The sequence below is a fragment of the Pavona decussata genome, unplaced genomic scaffold (genome assembly GCF_977016875.1).
Source record: "Pavona decussata unplaced genomic scaffold, jaPavDecu1.1 SCAFFOLD_193, whole genome shotgun sequence".
NCBI classification, from domain to species: Eukaryota; Metazoa; Cnidaria; class Anthozoa; order Scleractinia; family Agariciidae; genus Pavona; species Pavona decussata.
This window is the reverse complement of record NW_028145602.1, coordinates 446,550-459,093: the sequence shown is the minus strand read 5'-3', so window position 1 is coordinate 459,093 and position 12,544 is coordinate 446,550. Positions and strand designations below refer to the sequence as shown.

General features: G+C 38.8%; 2 protein-coding genes across 2 annotated transcripts; both read right to left on the bottom strand.

The window, feature by feature from the left end:
• Positions 1-277: 277 nt before the first annotated feature.
• LOC146461877 (uncharacterized) lies at positions 278-3,356 on the bottom strand. The gene has a single exon (XM_085086232.1). It carries the CDS (start codon positions 3,121-3,123, stop codon positions 1,342-1,344), a length of 1,782 nt encoding a protein of 593 aa, XP_084942358.1. The 5' UTR covers positions 3,124-3,356; the 3' UTR covers positions 278-1,341.
• A 2,655-nt stretch (positions 3,357-6,011) lies between these two features.
• Positions 6,012-11,382, bottom strand: LOC146461876 (calumenin-like). The gene is made up of 3 exons (XM_085086223.1): positions 10,634-11,382; positions 7,669-7,835; positions 6,012-6,402 (listed from the first exon to the last, which is right to left on the bottom strand). The coding sequence occupies exons 1-3, from the start codon at positions 11,226-11,228 to the stop codon at positions 6,211-6,213; spliced, it is 954 nt and encodes a 317-aa protein (XP_084942349.1). The 5' UTR covers positions 11,229-11,382; the 3' UTR covers positions 6,012-6,210.
• Positions 11,383-12,544: the final 1,162 nt, after the last annotated feature.

The following is a 12,544-nucleotide window of genomic DNA, read 5'->3' as shown; positions in this document are numbered from 1 at the left end:
CCAAGGATAGTTTACAGTAGCTATTCCAGTCTCTTAGACTGCAAAAGACGCAGAATGAAAGGCGCGCTCAACAAAAAAAAAATTAGAAAGCAAGAAAGGAGAGCAAACGTCTTTGACCGTCTCGTTTGGATTGACAATTAACGATCCATCCTCAACCAGTCAGCCACAACTGGAAGGCGCAAAATGGCCAAAGAAGCACAAAAGGTATAGCTGAAATAAAGGCCTTTCGACACATTCTCAGTGATATAATCAGGCCGCCTTGGAAGTGTGGTGGAATAATGATTTCGGTTATTACAATTTAAAGGAGCACTTTATTGACTGCATGCAACATTAACTTCAAAAAAGTGACAACGGAATAATTAACATTAAATTATTCTTATTTAATCGATTTCCCTGTCGATGGAACGAGTTATTCCTTCAGTACATTGTCAGTTTTTGTTTCATTCGAGGAACAGTTTATCCCACAGAAGAAACGTTCATTTTGCAAATACATAAAAGCTTTACGCTTTCATGAAAATTATTTTCACAGCTGCTGTAGAATAGACAATAAAGGTATAGCAAATTTCGGTCGGCAATGTCCGATCTCACAGTAAATACAAGCCAATAATTTAGCTCATAAGTTTTGTGTGGTGGACTATGTTTTACAATAAACATATGAAACCGATATATGTGAAAGAAATGGGATTATATGTTTTAAACCTGGTGAATAAATGATATATGTGTTTTTTCAGTCAGTGACAAAGGCATACTCGGAAAAAATGAAAATCCGAGTTCACCCAATAGGAGTCGACATTACTAGTTCGGATGCTCTACCACAAAGCTACGGGAGACTTATGGGAGCTAAGGCCATTAAACTAGAGAGAGAACTCGGATTTTCTTTTCCCGGGTATGCCTTTGTCACTGACTGAAAAAAAACATCTATCATATTAATTAAAGTATATTTTAGCATATTTGATAGTTTACAGCATAATTATTTGTTGTATAATAAACATATTGTAGCATATTTCAGCAGCAGTGTTTGTAGTATATGGCATATTTATTACAGCTTTTAGCTTTTGTATCACTTATTCGTAAGCTGTTCAGGTCTGCTGACTTTACTTCCGTTTTTCCCCTGCTACTTCCGCCTTTCCCTGTTACTTCCGCCTTCCTCTGTTACTTCCGCCTTTCCCTGTTACTTCCGCCTTTCCCTTGTTCAGCTCAGCCAATTCCACAAATAGAAACACTGATACGTGAAAATTATTTCGTCTCGCTTAGTCGTTCATGTCATGGTTTTTTTTTTTTTCGTCACTTCCTCTGACTTACTTGGCTCAAGGGATTTGTAATTTAACGAGAACTGTTTCGCTACTCCAATCCGTTTCGTAGCCAATCCGATTCCGATCCAGACGAACTGACGTCGCCATTTTCTCCTTCACTCGCACTGGCAAGTGAAGCTTGCGATGGCCGTACGTCATTTCCGATCCCTTCACGGCGCGCGAGAACACAAGTGTAATTCAACCGTTCCTGGGCGAGGGAGATTTCCGAGTTGAAACCGAGCTCTTCTGCCCTGTCCTTCGCTAAACTCGCAAACCTCTCTGCTTCAGTGTAGTTCCCTCTACGATATTCTAGATCTGAGCTGGCCAGATGGAACTGAATTTTAAGTCCCTCTGTGATGTCGGACCAATATTTGTTCTTCAGTGCGTTTAAGCATTCCTGGCTGTTCGCGATAAGCTCCTTGCTTAGAACGCGTTCGCGCGCGACGTCCGTGCGACAGTCGAGGAGAAGCATTGCAATTTTGACGAACGCAAAGTGGTGTCTCTGTACACAGATACCGCTGTTTTCCATTTCCATTTGCAAACACACATCTATGCACTTTTCCAGATTATGCAAAGCCTCGTTTACTTGTCTGATGCTTCGTTGAGGTGAAAGTCCGATGAAATCAAGCAATACACTTGCTTTCTCGTAAGCAATGTAGCTCGTGTCGAGACTCGTGTGACACGCGCGATCGTTTTGCTCCGCAAGCTGCATAAAGTAATCAGCCTCTCCTAGATTGCTCAGTCGTCTAGCGACTCCTGCGCGATAACCGAAGCCTCTGGCCGCCAGAAGATGTACGTTCAAAGCCTGTGGTATTAGTGTGAACGCCTCATCCATCAACTTCAGTGAGCCTTCTGTATCATTTCTGTAAATGGCTGCTTTGCTCTGTTCCAATTTAACTGTTGCTTGCGTGTCCTTGTCGAGAAAGTTACGCAGCAGATAGCAAGAAAGTCTGTCGAAATCGTCCCACTTAGCGTCGTTACGGCGCGACTGTAACTGATTCACTACCCACATAGATCGTTTACATAGTTCCCTGCTCTCTTTAGAAAGCGAAGCTGGGCCTAACTCGACAAAAGACAGGGCTAATCTGTTCTCTTCCGTTTCTTTTCTGGGTTTTCCTGGTTTCCGTAACGTTCTTGATCCCGTCTCAAGCGAGATTGAAATTTCGCTCGCCGTCTCACTAACTCTGTTTACCGATGCGATTTTCTTTTTTCCCCTCTTTTTCGGCGGAGCCGTCTTTAAAGCGAAGTGAATCTTGTATTTTGTGTTTGGCTCATGAAACCGGAAGAGAAATGCCACCACACCTGCCATAGTTCTGCAAACACCACTTTTGGTTTCACTCTTGATACGTTTGCACTGATAATCAGGCATAGCAAAACTTGAATGTCCCTCTCCATCGTAGGTTACTTTCACGATTACTTCGTAACTGTCCGTGATGTTGAGAGTCTCTCTTGTTTTTTCGTTTTTGCAGACCAATAGTTGTACCAAATGATCATGTTCACAATCGGGAAAACCTGTTCTACTTCGACCAACGTTTAACTTTCCAGTGGGTCGCCAATGCTCTCTTAGAACAGGGCCGCCCTTATCGCTTTCCTTCGCTGTACTGTGGGGAGTGTGTCGATCCACTGAACCAAAAATTATGTCGCTTCGTCTTCCAATTTGCATAAAACGAGCCTCAACGTTCAAAACATAATCCTCTTCGCTTGCGTTCGTAGCTCGTTGAATCACACTTTCAGACATCCCAGTTTCGTCAACGACGTCATTTGAAGATTTGAATGATTCAAAACATTGCTCTTTCTCATGGTCGAAATTTTCACACTGGCCAGTAGCCATAACTATTCTTATAAAACTACATTCTGCTTAGTATGCAAATGCCGACAGTTTGTACAGAAGATATGATTTCAAAAGGAAGTGATGTAGCCATGCATACACGTAGACTTTCAAGGCCTGACCATAAAATGAAATTCCTTTACCGTTATTGAATTTTGGCACCCTGTGTGCAGAGTTACTCACTCCGCGACAAACCCCTTTAACTATATACCGCAGGTTTTGAATATTTATTGCATATTGAATATTCAGTTTGAATGTTTACTGAATATCGATATTTTTCACTGCACGTGATGGCTTATCTCGCCAGTAGTCATGTCTGTCTTCGGAGAATATATCTGGTAAAATCGATCACATTCTCTAATCTGATTGGTCAATGAAAATGGTCCGATGCAAATTGCATCAAGCATTTTCAACTTTGCTTTGCACGCGCGTAGACGCGTGACTTACAAAAAGCTTATCTTGACAATTCAGTCCTTCTGACGGAAAAAGTGATTTCTTGTGTTGATTTAAACTTAACATTTCATTTAACTGCGACAAGTGCTTATAAACATACATTTTTTTATAAAGCATTGTCTCTCAGTTAAACGTTTTGCGAAAATCTGGTGTGTAAAACTAACTTGCACGCGTAATACAGCGCGCGAACTTTGGCCACAGTTGTCAACAAAACTTAAACAGCGGCGTTCTTCTTTCCCAGAAACTTGACGTCATTATTTTTTTTTCTGAATGCATTTATAGCGACAAATCGATCTTGAAAAATCCATCTTGGGCAATTCGTGAGTCAAGTCTTTTTGCTAAAAATGTTGAGTATGGGCAGATGTGCTACACATGAAAAAGGGCTCTCCCGTAGAGTGAGGAGTTCTGGGTATGAGATTACGTGTTGGCTGATGTGCTGGGAGTTTCCCGACTATTGCGTGACTGATGATGTCACCATCTCAACACATGGTCGGCCTGGATCGGTTATCTCTCCCCTGTAGAGGCTCCTTCAGAAAAATGTGAAAAGCGGTGAAAAACAGAGAATAAAATAAACTTGAAGCACTCTCTTTCTTCTTCTAATTTACACCGACGTTGTGCTCGTTCAATTCACATGGTGACTGCGGGCGAGCGCGAAGAGATGAAGAATCCCAGCCCTTCCAAATCTCCCAATCTCTCCCCGTTTTGAGTCGTGTGTAGATCTGTAGAATGTGAGGGGAAAGGGTCACTACTCACAGTCTAAGAGAAAAAAAGAGAAAGGGGAGGGGGGGGAGGGCAAAAAGGCCATGCACCCCTCTCCTTAGCAACTGCTTAGTTTAGTTTACATCTCCTCAGCCCAGACGTCCAAGATATCAAATAAACTTTTGCAAAAGGAAGAGGGCGCATCTGATAACTGGATCGTTTGAACCATTTTAGGGGATTTATGTTCTCTTCCTGACTGATCCGATCCCATTAAAACCTGTAACATAGCTTAGGCTTGGTCAAATTTAAGGCAAGAAAAACAACATGAAATTTTTTAAAATCGTTTTCTAATGGATCAAGACCGACTCAAACATTTCAAATTAATTTGCCTCTTACAAATGTAACACCACCTAGGGTGATGGAATCCTTATTTCTCGTGACCTCAGGGGTTGAGTAAGCATTGATATTACAAGGAGAAATTTGATGTTTATCACTGTTAGGGCTTAAAGGGTTAATTGGTGGCCAACAGCTGGCTACACTTGAGTTTTAAATTTTACACTGTTAGCATAACGTCCTAGCAGCAGCCTAATAAAACCAACTGCTCTCATTTCGAAGGCAATGACTTTTCAGGAGAAAACGGATTAATTTGCTGTGACCGCAAAAACGAGTATTGACGATTAAAGTGTCCAGTCTCGAATAAAAACTTCGCGCCTTTCAAAGAGTCGCTGATAAGCAGAATAAATCCACTCCTTTGTTAGCTTTTTGCTATTTTGTTAGTTCTTTTCTGCTTGCATTGTATTGCTCACAAACCCTTCTTCTTGGTTTAACTCTGTTATCCACAGACTATTGAAACCAAATGCAAAAGGAGGAGCGCAGGGCGGAAAGACCCTAGGAACGAGGTTAATGCCCAGTTCCCGCAGAGGTCCTGAGGTGTCCCAGGTGATGAGCGCTTACAGGCCACACACAAAATCAAGGGAAAATGTGTCCACAATAATAATAACTTTATTTCAGTATCAACGACAACAATGCCCCCCCCCCCCCCCGAAAAAAAATCAGTAAAACAAGGAGTGAATCTAAAAGAAAATGGGGGTTGGGGAGGTGGGTTAGGGACACTTTAAATCATATTGAAAAACTTAATTGAGACCCTGATTAATATGGATCTCGTTGACTAGCACTTGTAAAAAGAACAGCTATCAAATAAATGATTGCTATATTGGGCACAAGCCTGGCACTTCAGGCAACCCTCTCCTAAACAGCCAACCAAAATGCCAGGGTTAATATTACAAGAGGTCTCAAAGTACTGTGATTTTTTCTGAAAAAGGAGATTTGGTAGAATGATTTTTATTTGACCTGGAAATGATTATGGCCAAACAAAACCAAAACAAAACAAATAGTAACTTGATTGGTTTAGCAGAAATAAAACAAACAATCAAATGTTTATGGCTTTCAGTAAGTTTCGATCTGTTGCCAGAGAACATTATTCTGAGAAATCAATCATCTTTCTCTTCAATGTTAGACAATCTCGTCTCAAGAGCCCTCTTTCCTTTAGTTCAGCACCAAAAACGTGTGGGCTCTGGGGATGAGATTACGATGTTTCACAGTTCTCGGTCATTCAAGTGCATGGCCAATCAATGTTTATTCCATAGTTGGGTGTTTTTTGGTGGGAAAAAAACTCCCCCTTGTTTTGAGCATTTTAACTAGTTGTGGATAAAATAACTAAACATTTACAGAACCCATACTTCAAGGCCACACAAAAATCACTCTATTTCATATAAGTGGTCATTACAGAAAGATTGTTACCTAGGAAGATTGGACTTTATATTAATTTTTACCAACATACATGTATCTTAGTCAAAAAGATGCTAACCCTGTGTGTACAGGTTATAACTTACTAAAAAATTCTTTTGTGTATAAAAGTACCAAAAACAAAATGTATTTTTAAAGTTCTACATGTTTTGGTAAAGCACGCCCATAATCTGTTGCTTCACTTCCAACAAAGGTTTCATGGTTCTTGACAATCTCATCTTCACTCAGTTTGCCATCTTTGTTATCATCTGCTGAAGTAATCAGATGACGAGCTTCTTCTTGGGCCATCATGTGATCAGTCTCGGGTAGAATCCAAAGCTTAACCTGCAAAAATAAAACGAACGTGTTTGGATTAGGATAGTGGTAAGGTCACACACAAGCTGTGGGTGAGCTGAACAGCCAAAGCTTAATCTGGTTTCAGAAACCCAGTGGAATGCTAGTCCTGGGTATCTGTTGATGGATTTTGTCAGTGAAGAGAGGCAATGAAGAGCTAAGTTTCTTGTCTAAGGTAAAAACACATCAGCCTTGAGCCATTAACCCTTTCACTCACGTGATCTGAATGTTAATTCTCCTTACTGACTGCCCTACATTTCTTTTAAAGTTAGTTCACAGAATTTGGAGTTACATGATTTTCTTTAAATATTCTTATCACCTGTCTGGTTGACAATGTATTGATAATGTAAGAAAAAATTACAAATTGATCACTCCTGGGAGTGAAAGGGTTAAACTTCAGATCTTATGTCCAAAATGCTGCGCATGACTCCACACTTGTTGCCAATTTCATTTCTTTAAATTGTTCTACATTTTCTTGACGATGGGTTTTCAACTCTTATTTCTATGAAAAAACCCATTAAATTAATGAACGCTACTGAGAATCACTTTGTTGTAGTACTGTTTTTTTATACTGAACAGGGTGGTTCCAACTTTTGAGTCAGTAGATAGAGTATGGCTGTGCAGTACTTTCTTGTGGTGTTGTATATTTGGTCTATGAAAGCAGACACTTTTTGCACTCCCCCCCCCCCCCCCCAATTCCCCCCAGTAGCGCGTGACACAAGAGCCACAAACGTCTGCACTCACAGGCTACTGTATGTTATGAAGTACATGTACAATGAAGTTCAAATTTTGAGTTCTTGGATAGAATCCTAAAGTGTGACCATTCATACAAAAGCTGATATTGAGCAGTGCTTTCCTGTCCTGGTGGTTCTAAATTTGAGTCTGTACATGAAATCTTGGAGTGTGACCATTCAGCTGAAAGCAATATTATTATTTTGCAACACTTCCCTGCCAGTGCTGTTTGTTATTATACTTGTTGGAAGAAAATGTTTGCTTTGGTAGCCTGTTCCACGAATTAAGATTGTGTAAGCAGCAAAAAACAGTGTGCAAACAAAAATGAGAAAAGACTAGGGAGAGGAAGGAAGTTTCATTGTATCAGAATGTTTTGTCCAGTGCTCCGCACTATCTTAATGCTTGGCCACATTGCAATATTTTCTTTTTGCTGTTCCCTGTTATCTGAGCCTCTGAAACAGACTACCCTTGCATGATTATGAGAACAGGAGTCTACTGTGACTGAAAAATATAACATTAACTCACTTCGTCCTTGTCAAGTTTTCCATCATTATTTTTATCATATTCCTCTTTAAATTTCTTAGTTTCTTCCTTCACCCATTCAGGCTCATCTGCTTCAGTGTCCTCTGGATCACGGTAGTCACCCAGGAATTCATCCAGGTTGATAAGGCCATCCTTGTTACGATCAATATCTTGGGTGAAGAACAAAATGTTGTTTAATGGAAAAATGCATAATATAATGGGGTGCTAGTTTTATTGATATTCTATAGTTGAATTTATCTCAATCAAGATTTGTCTCTACACTGCTTAGTAGTTCAATACAGTTTTTATTAGATAGACTTTCCCACCTGTTGTTTAAAAACTTGTTTATTTTCAAGCAGTGCAAGAAAAGTGCAAGGAAGTAAAAACTTCAACATGATGGTTTCAACAGTTCCTACTTCATAAGCTTAATTTAAAATGTTTTTCTTTGTTTTTTGCCAAAATTGAAACACCTAGTTCCTTTCACATGTATGTTTTAACACAAGGTGTCCATCTTAGTGTTCCGTATAAGAAAAACTCGGACCGCTCAAGGAGCCAATCAGAAAGCTCCTTTTCAGTGCAGATCTGTTCAGCTATATAATAAAATGGGGTAACAGTTTTATTGATATTCTCTAGTTGAATTTAGTTGAATCAAGATTTGTCTCTACACCGTCATCTCTACTCTACTGGCGCTACTCTGCTCTACTCTACTGTAAGCTACTCTGATCTATTCTACTTGACTCTACTTTAATCAACTCTCCTCTACTCTTCTCTTCACTACGTCTGCTCAACTTTATCTGTGCTCGAGAAAAGTAGAAAACTCCAACAATAATTTTCATCAAGAAATGGGACCATTCATTTGGTATTTGTATGAGTTGGCTTTAACTATCTGAGCCTTGAGAGATCATGTTTGCATCATCAACAAGGGTGTATGCTGGCTGTTTGAATCAAAACATTGTTGGAGTTATATTTAAAGCCTCAAACTTACAAGGCAAGACCAAAGTTTAGTATGCATAGCTGTAAATTTGCAGTAATTGCTAATGTCATTTCACAGTTATCGGTGTACAGGGCAAGGCAAAATACCAAAAGGTATTTCCCTCTGTGATCTATTTTCTGAATGGATAAGCCATGGTAAATAAGTAAACTTTATTATGAAAGGTGTTTGTCATCGTGGTTTAAAATGATAGATGAGTTAATCGTTTGTCTCACGATTGAGTCACAAAGATGTGGATTGCGACGTTTCGACCGCTATACTCATCTATCAAGTAAACTTTATTCAGTGGATGACTATGTCCACTTTAAATCACATACTTTTTTCCCCTAGGCAGATTTTTTTTCTTTTCAAAACACACTTTTCTTTTTCCATGTGAATGATAAATTGCAAATCACCTCATCACCACATACTAGAAAAAGACCTCTATCCTCCCTTTAGAATATATAATGAAAAGTAGATAGAAACTTTATTATAGTTACAAGGCTTCTGGTCAACCCTAATGAATCTACTAACTGGGGAAACTCAACTATACACATAAAAAATTAAACTTTGTTACACTGATATTTAATTTTTCCTTTTGGCCAGAATCATTTTGAGAGTGGGACGTGATTCTTCAAATAATAGTACAAAGCCTTCAGATATTTCAAACAAATTTTGTTAACTTTATCAACACAATTAAATATTTATAAATACTCTTTGTTAAATATCTGACATATCTAGCAAAATTTGCCACCTAATTTTAGCTTCAAATTTAATACAAAGTTGAAACAAGCAGTAATACACATGTTACATCTCCACAATGACCCCTGCTCAGCAAGAGAATAACAAGCAAAATGTAAAAATGCTATCACAGATCATCTATACCTGAATCTTTAGTAAAAGCCCTGACATGACAAAAAGAATTGCCCAGAAATTTCTCACACAATAAGCTTCATCAGCCTGACCCAGTTCAAAAATGACCTCAGTAGAATCACTGGTTATAAAGCACCAGTGAGAGACAGGTTGTAATAAATAATTAACATCAGAGGATTGTATATTGTCAGTTTTGAATGGTGCTAAAAGCTTTCTTACAGGAAAATATTTAGGGCATAGAAACAAGAGAACGCAAAAAGCAATTTTCAAGAAAGCTGTTATTGAGAAGGACAAAACTGATTTTTGAAAGTTATTCTTGAAAGCAAGTTTTCTATGAATTGAATAACTCAATTCAATTCAATTCAATTCAATTTATTAAAGCACATTTTTCACGAAGGTAAGGCAAGAATGCACTAGCCCGCAAATAGGCGGGTAGTGCAACCGCATCAACAGCATTTCTTCCTAAGTATCCATACATATGATATAATTTTGTGAAAATTACTTCAGCTTCCCCATGCCAAACTGCCTGACGCAATATCAGAACTCTTAAATATTGGCTTTGCCTCCTGTGATGATCCTTACAGTTAACTTTGTAATAATTCTTGTTATCATTTGTGGTTTCCTTGTCTCAAACTGGATAACTAAAACTGAAGTTTAAAAAATTTCTTATTGTGTGAATATATATTTTTCAGTTTTGCTTTGTGTTTCAAGAAAATATTATTTCAATAAAAAGAAAAACAAGACAAATATTATACCAATCCTTGATTAACATTCATTAGATAAAACAATACCCACATACACACCTTTCTTTCTTTCTTTCTTTCTTTTTTTTTAATATTTTAAAATTCAAAGGAGACAAGACGATTAACACTGAAAATGCCTCCTAAAAAGACTATGCTTCGTGCGCTAAACGAAGTAATAAAATATCACCATGACAATACAAAAATGAATGTTAAAAGTGCTGGAGGGAAATCTTGAAAGCCAACTTGTTACCGGTAATGAAATAAATCAATCAATCAAAGGAATAAATTAGTGGGAGAAATGACTTTGAAAGCCATTTGCAAGCACCTAAATTAATTTTCCGAGAAACAAATTTCCAACATTCTTCGGTAACTATTTACCAACCTTCAATTGTTTCCAAGACATGAATATCTCCCATCTCTGGCGATGATTCTGGATGCATGAAGTGCACAAATTCCTCCTTAGTCAGGGCCCCATCTTTATCTTTGTCAGCTGTGTCAAATCTTCTCTTATCGCCACTCAACATCTTCTTAGTCTCTTCATCCGCATCGTCTTCCAACTCCTCTGTACCGTATGAACCCTTGGTGTACTCATCCCACGTGATTTTTCCGTTGTTATCTGCATCCTTCGTCTTTGCGTCTTCTGCTACTCCTTCTGCCAGCCGTTTCTTGAACACCTCTTTGACCCAGTTCGTGAGCTCCTCTTCTGTCACGAAGCCATCTTTGTCCGAATCGACTCGCTTGACCAGAACTCTGAGGCGCTTTTTAGCTTCTTCTGGTGGTAGCTCGTCGTATTCGTCTTTCATGTCGCCGAGGAAGGCCTCGTGGTCGTATTCTGTACCGTGCTCTCCGTTCACTGTATGATCTTTCTCGGAGAGAGTTTCTTCATGCGGTTTCGGCCTATCTCTTCCAGTAGTAGCTGCACAAATACAGCTGTTGATAAGAAGTGCACTGAACAAGACGCACAAAACCCTTTCCATATTTACGTCCGGGAAAGAATGCAGGTAACTGGAGCTTGTTGTGGCTGTAAAGTATAAAAGGAAAACAAGCTGGCCGATAGTTTTAAGGGTAGACAACACAGTTGGTACACGTTTGCACTGGACGTCTCTCAACGTGGCAAAATCTAGCAGGCTCCAGCCAAACGAATCCGCGAGAAAGTAATCAGCGGTAACCCGCAAGGACCACTGATCCGTCGTGTACGTAATCACTGTTTGACCCCCACTTTGTTTGGTGAAGCAAATGATACAATACAATACAGACTGCGTTGAATTATTTAATGAGCTGAATAAGTTCACCCTTTAAGGAAAAGAAACCATTTATGAGGAATTTCTTGTGGATATAAGGTAAAAGAGAAAACACTTTGAATAGCCGGCTAGCGCACAAAATTGAAAATATTAGACACGTCATTGTAGTCAAGCCAGTCAGCTGAGACGTGGCAAAATGCCGTTATTTTGTTTTGAATACATCCGGAATAGGAAATTTAAATAAAAAACTGATATAGGTGACTTGACGTGGCAGAAACTCCAACACGCGCGTCCAAACAGATATGCCTTTCATTTTCGCAAAAAAAGTGCCGGTGAAAATTTAATAATCCAACCTAGTTTTGGCACTGGTATAGGAAACTTTTAACCTGCGAGAGCACAATACCATACCAGCAAATTAAATTTTGTACTATTTTGCCCATTTTAAGCCCCATGAAAATAAATGCATTAGAGTATACGCCTACTCTTAAAACGTAGGCCAACGCATTTAATTTTAAATTACGGTACCATTATTTCACTTAAAAAGTCAGCTAACGGAGCAAGTAAGTTTCATTTCTCTGCCATCCCAGAGCGACCTAACTAAACTTTAATCCTCTCAGATAGAGTCGAACGAAATCAAAAGAATTTTAAAAGTGGCTTCGTGGTTCGACGTGGAATCTTTTTAATGCCTTTTCGCGAGAAAATTTCCGCGCAAATTTAATTATTGTTTTATATATTGAAAATATAAAAGAACCAAGCTGTATAAACATACTATAAGTTATCTAAATTTCCTTTCTTAACTGATAAGCTACTGTAAACATCAACTACAAACACGGTTGGGCAACTAGGGCAACTAGGGCAGTATTGGCATAATTTACTTCAGTCAAGTGCAATATTACTGGTCCAATAGTGTGTTCAGCTGCACTAATGTTTCCTTTCGAAAGGCCGATTTTTAATAAACGTTTTCAACTATTTACTTTGCGGTTCTGACTGATTTAATTTTTTGTATCTCGGTATCGCACTTTATTTTCGATTATTTAAACGCGGTGCCTCTA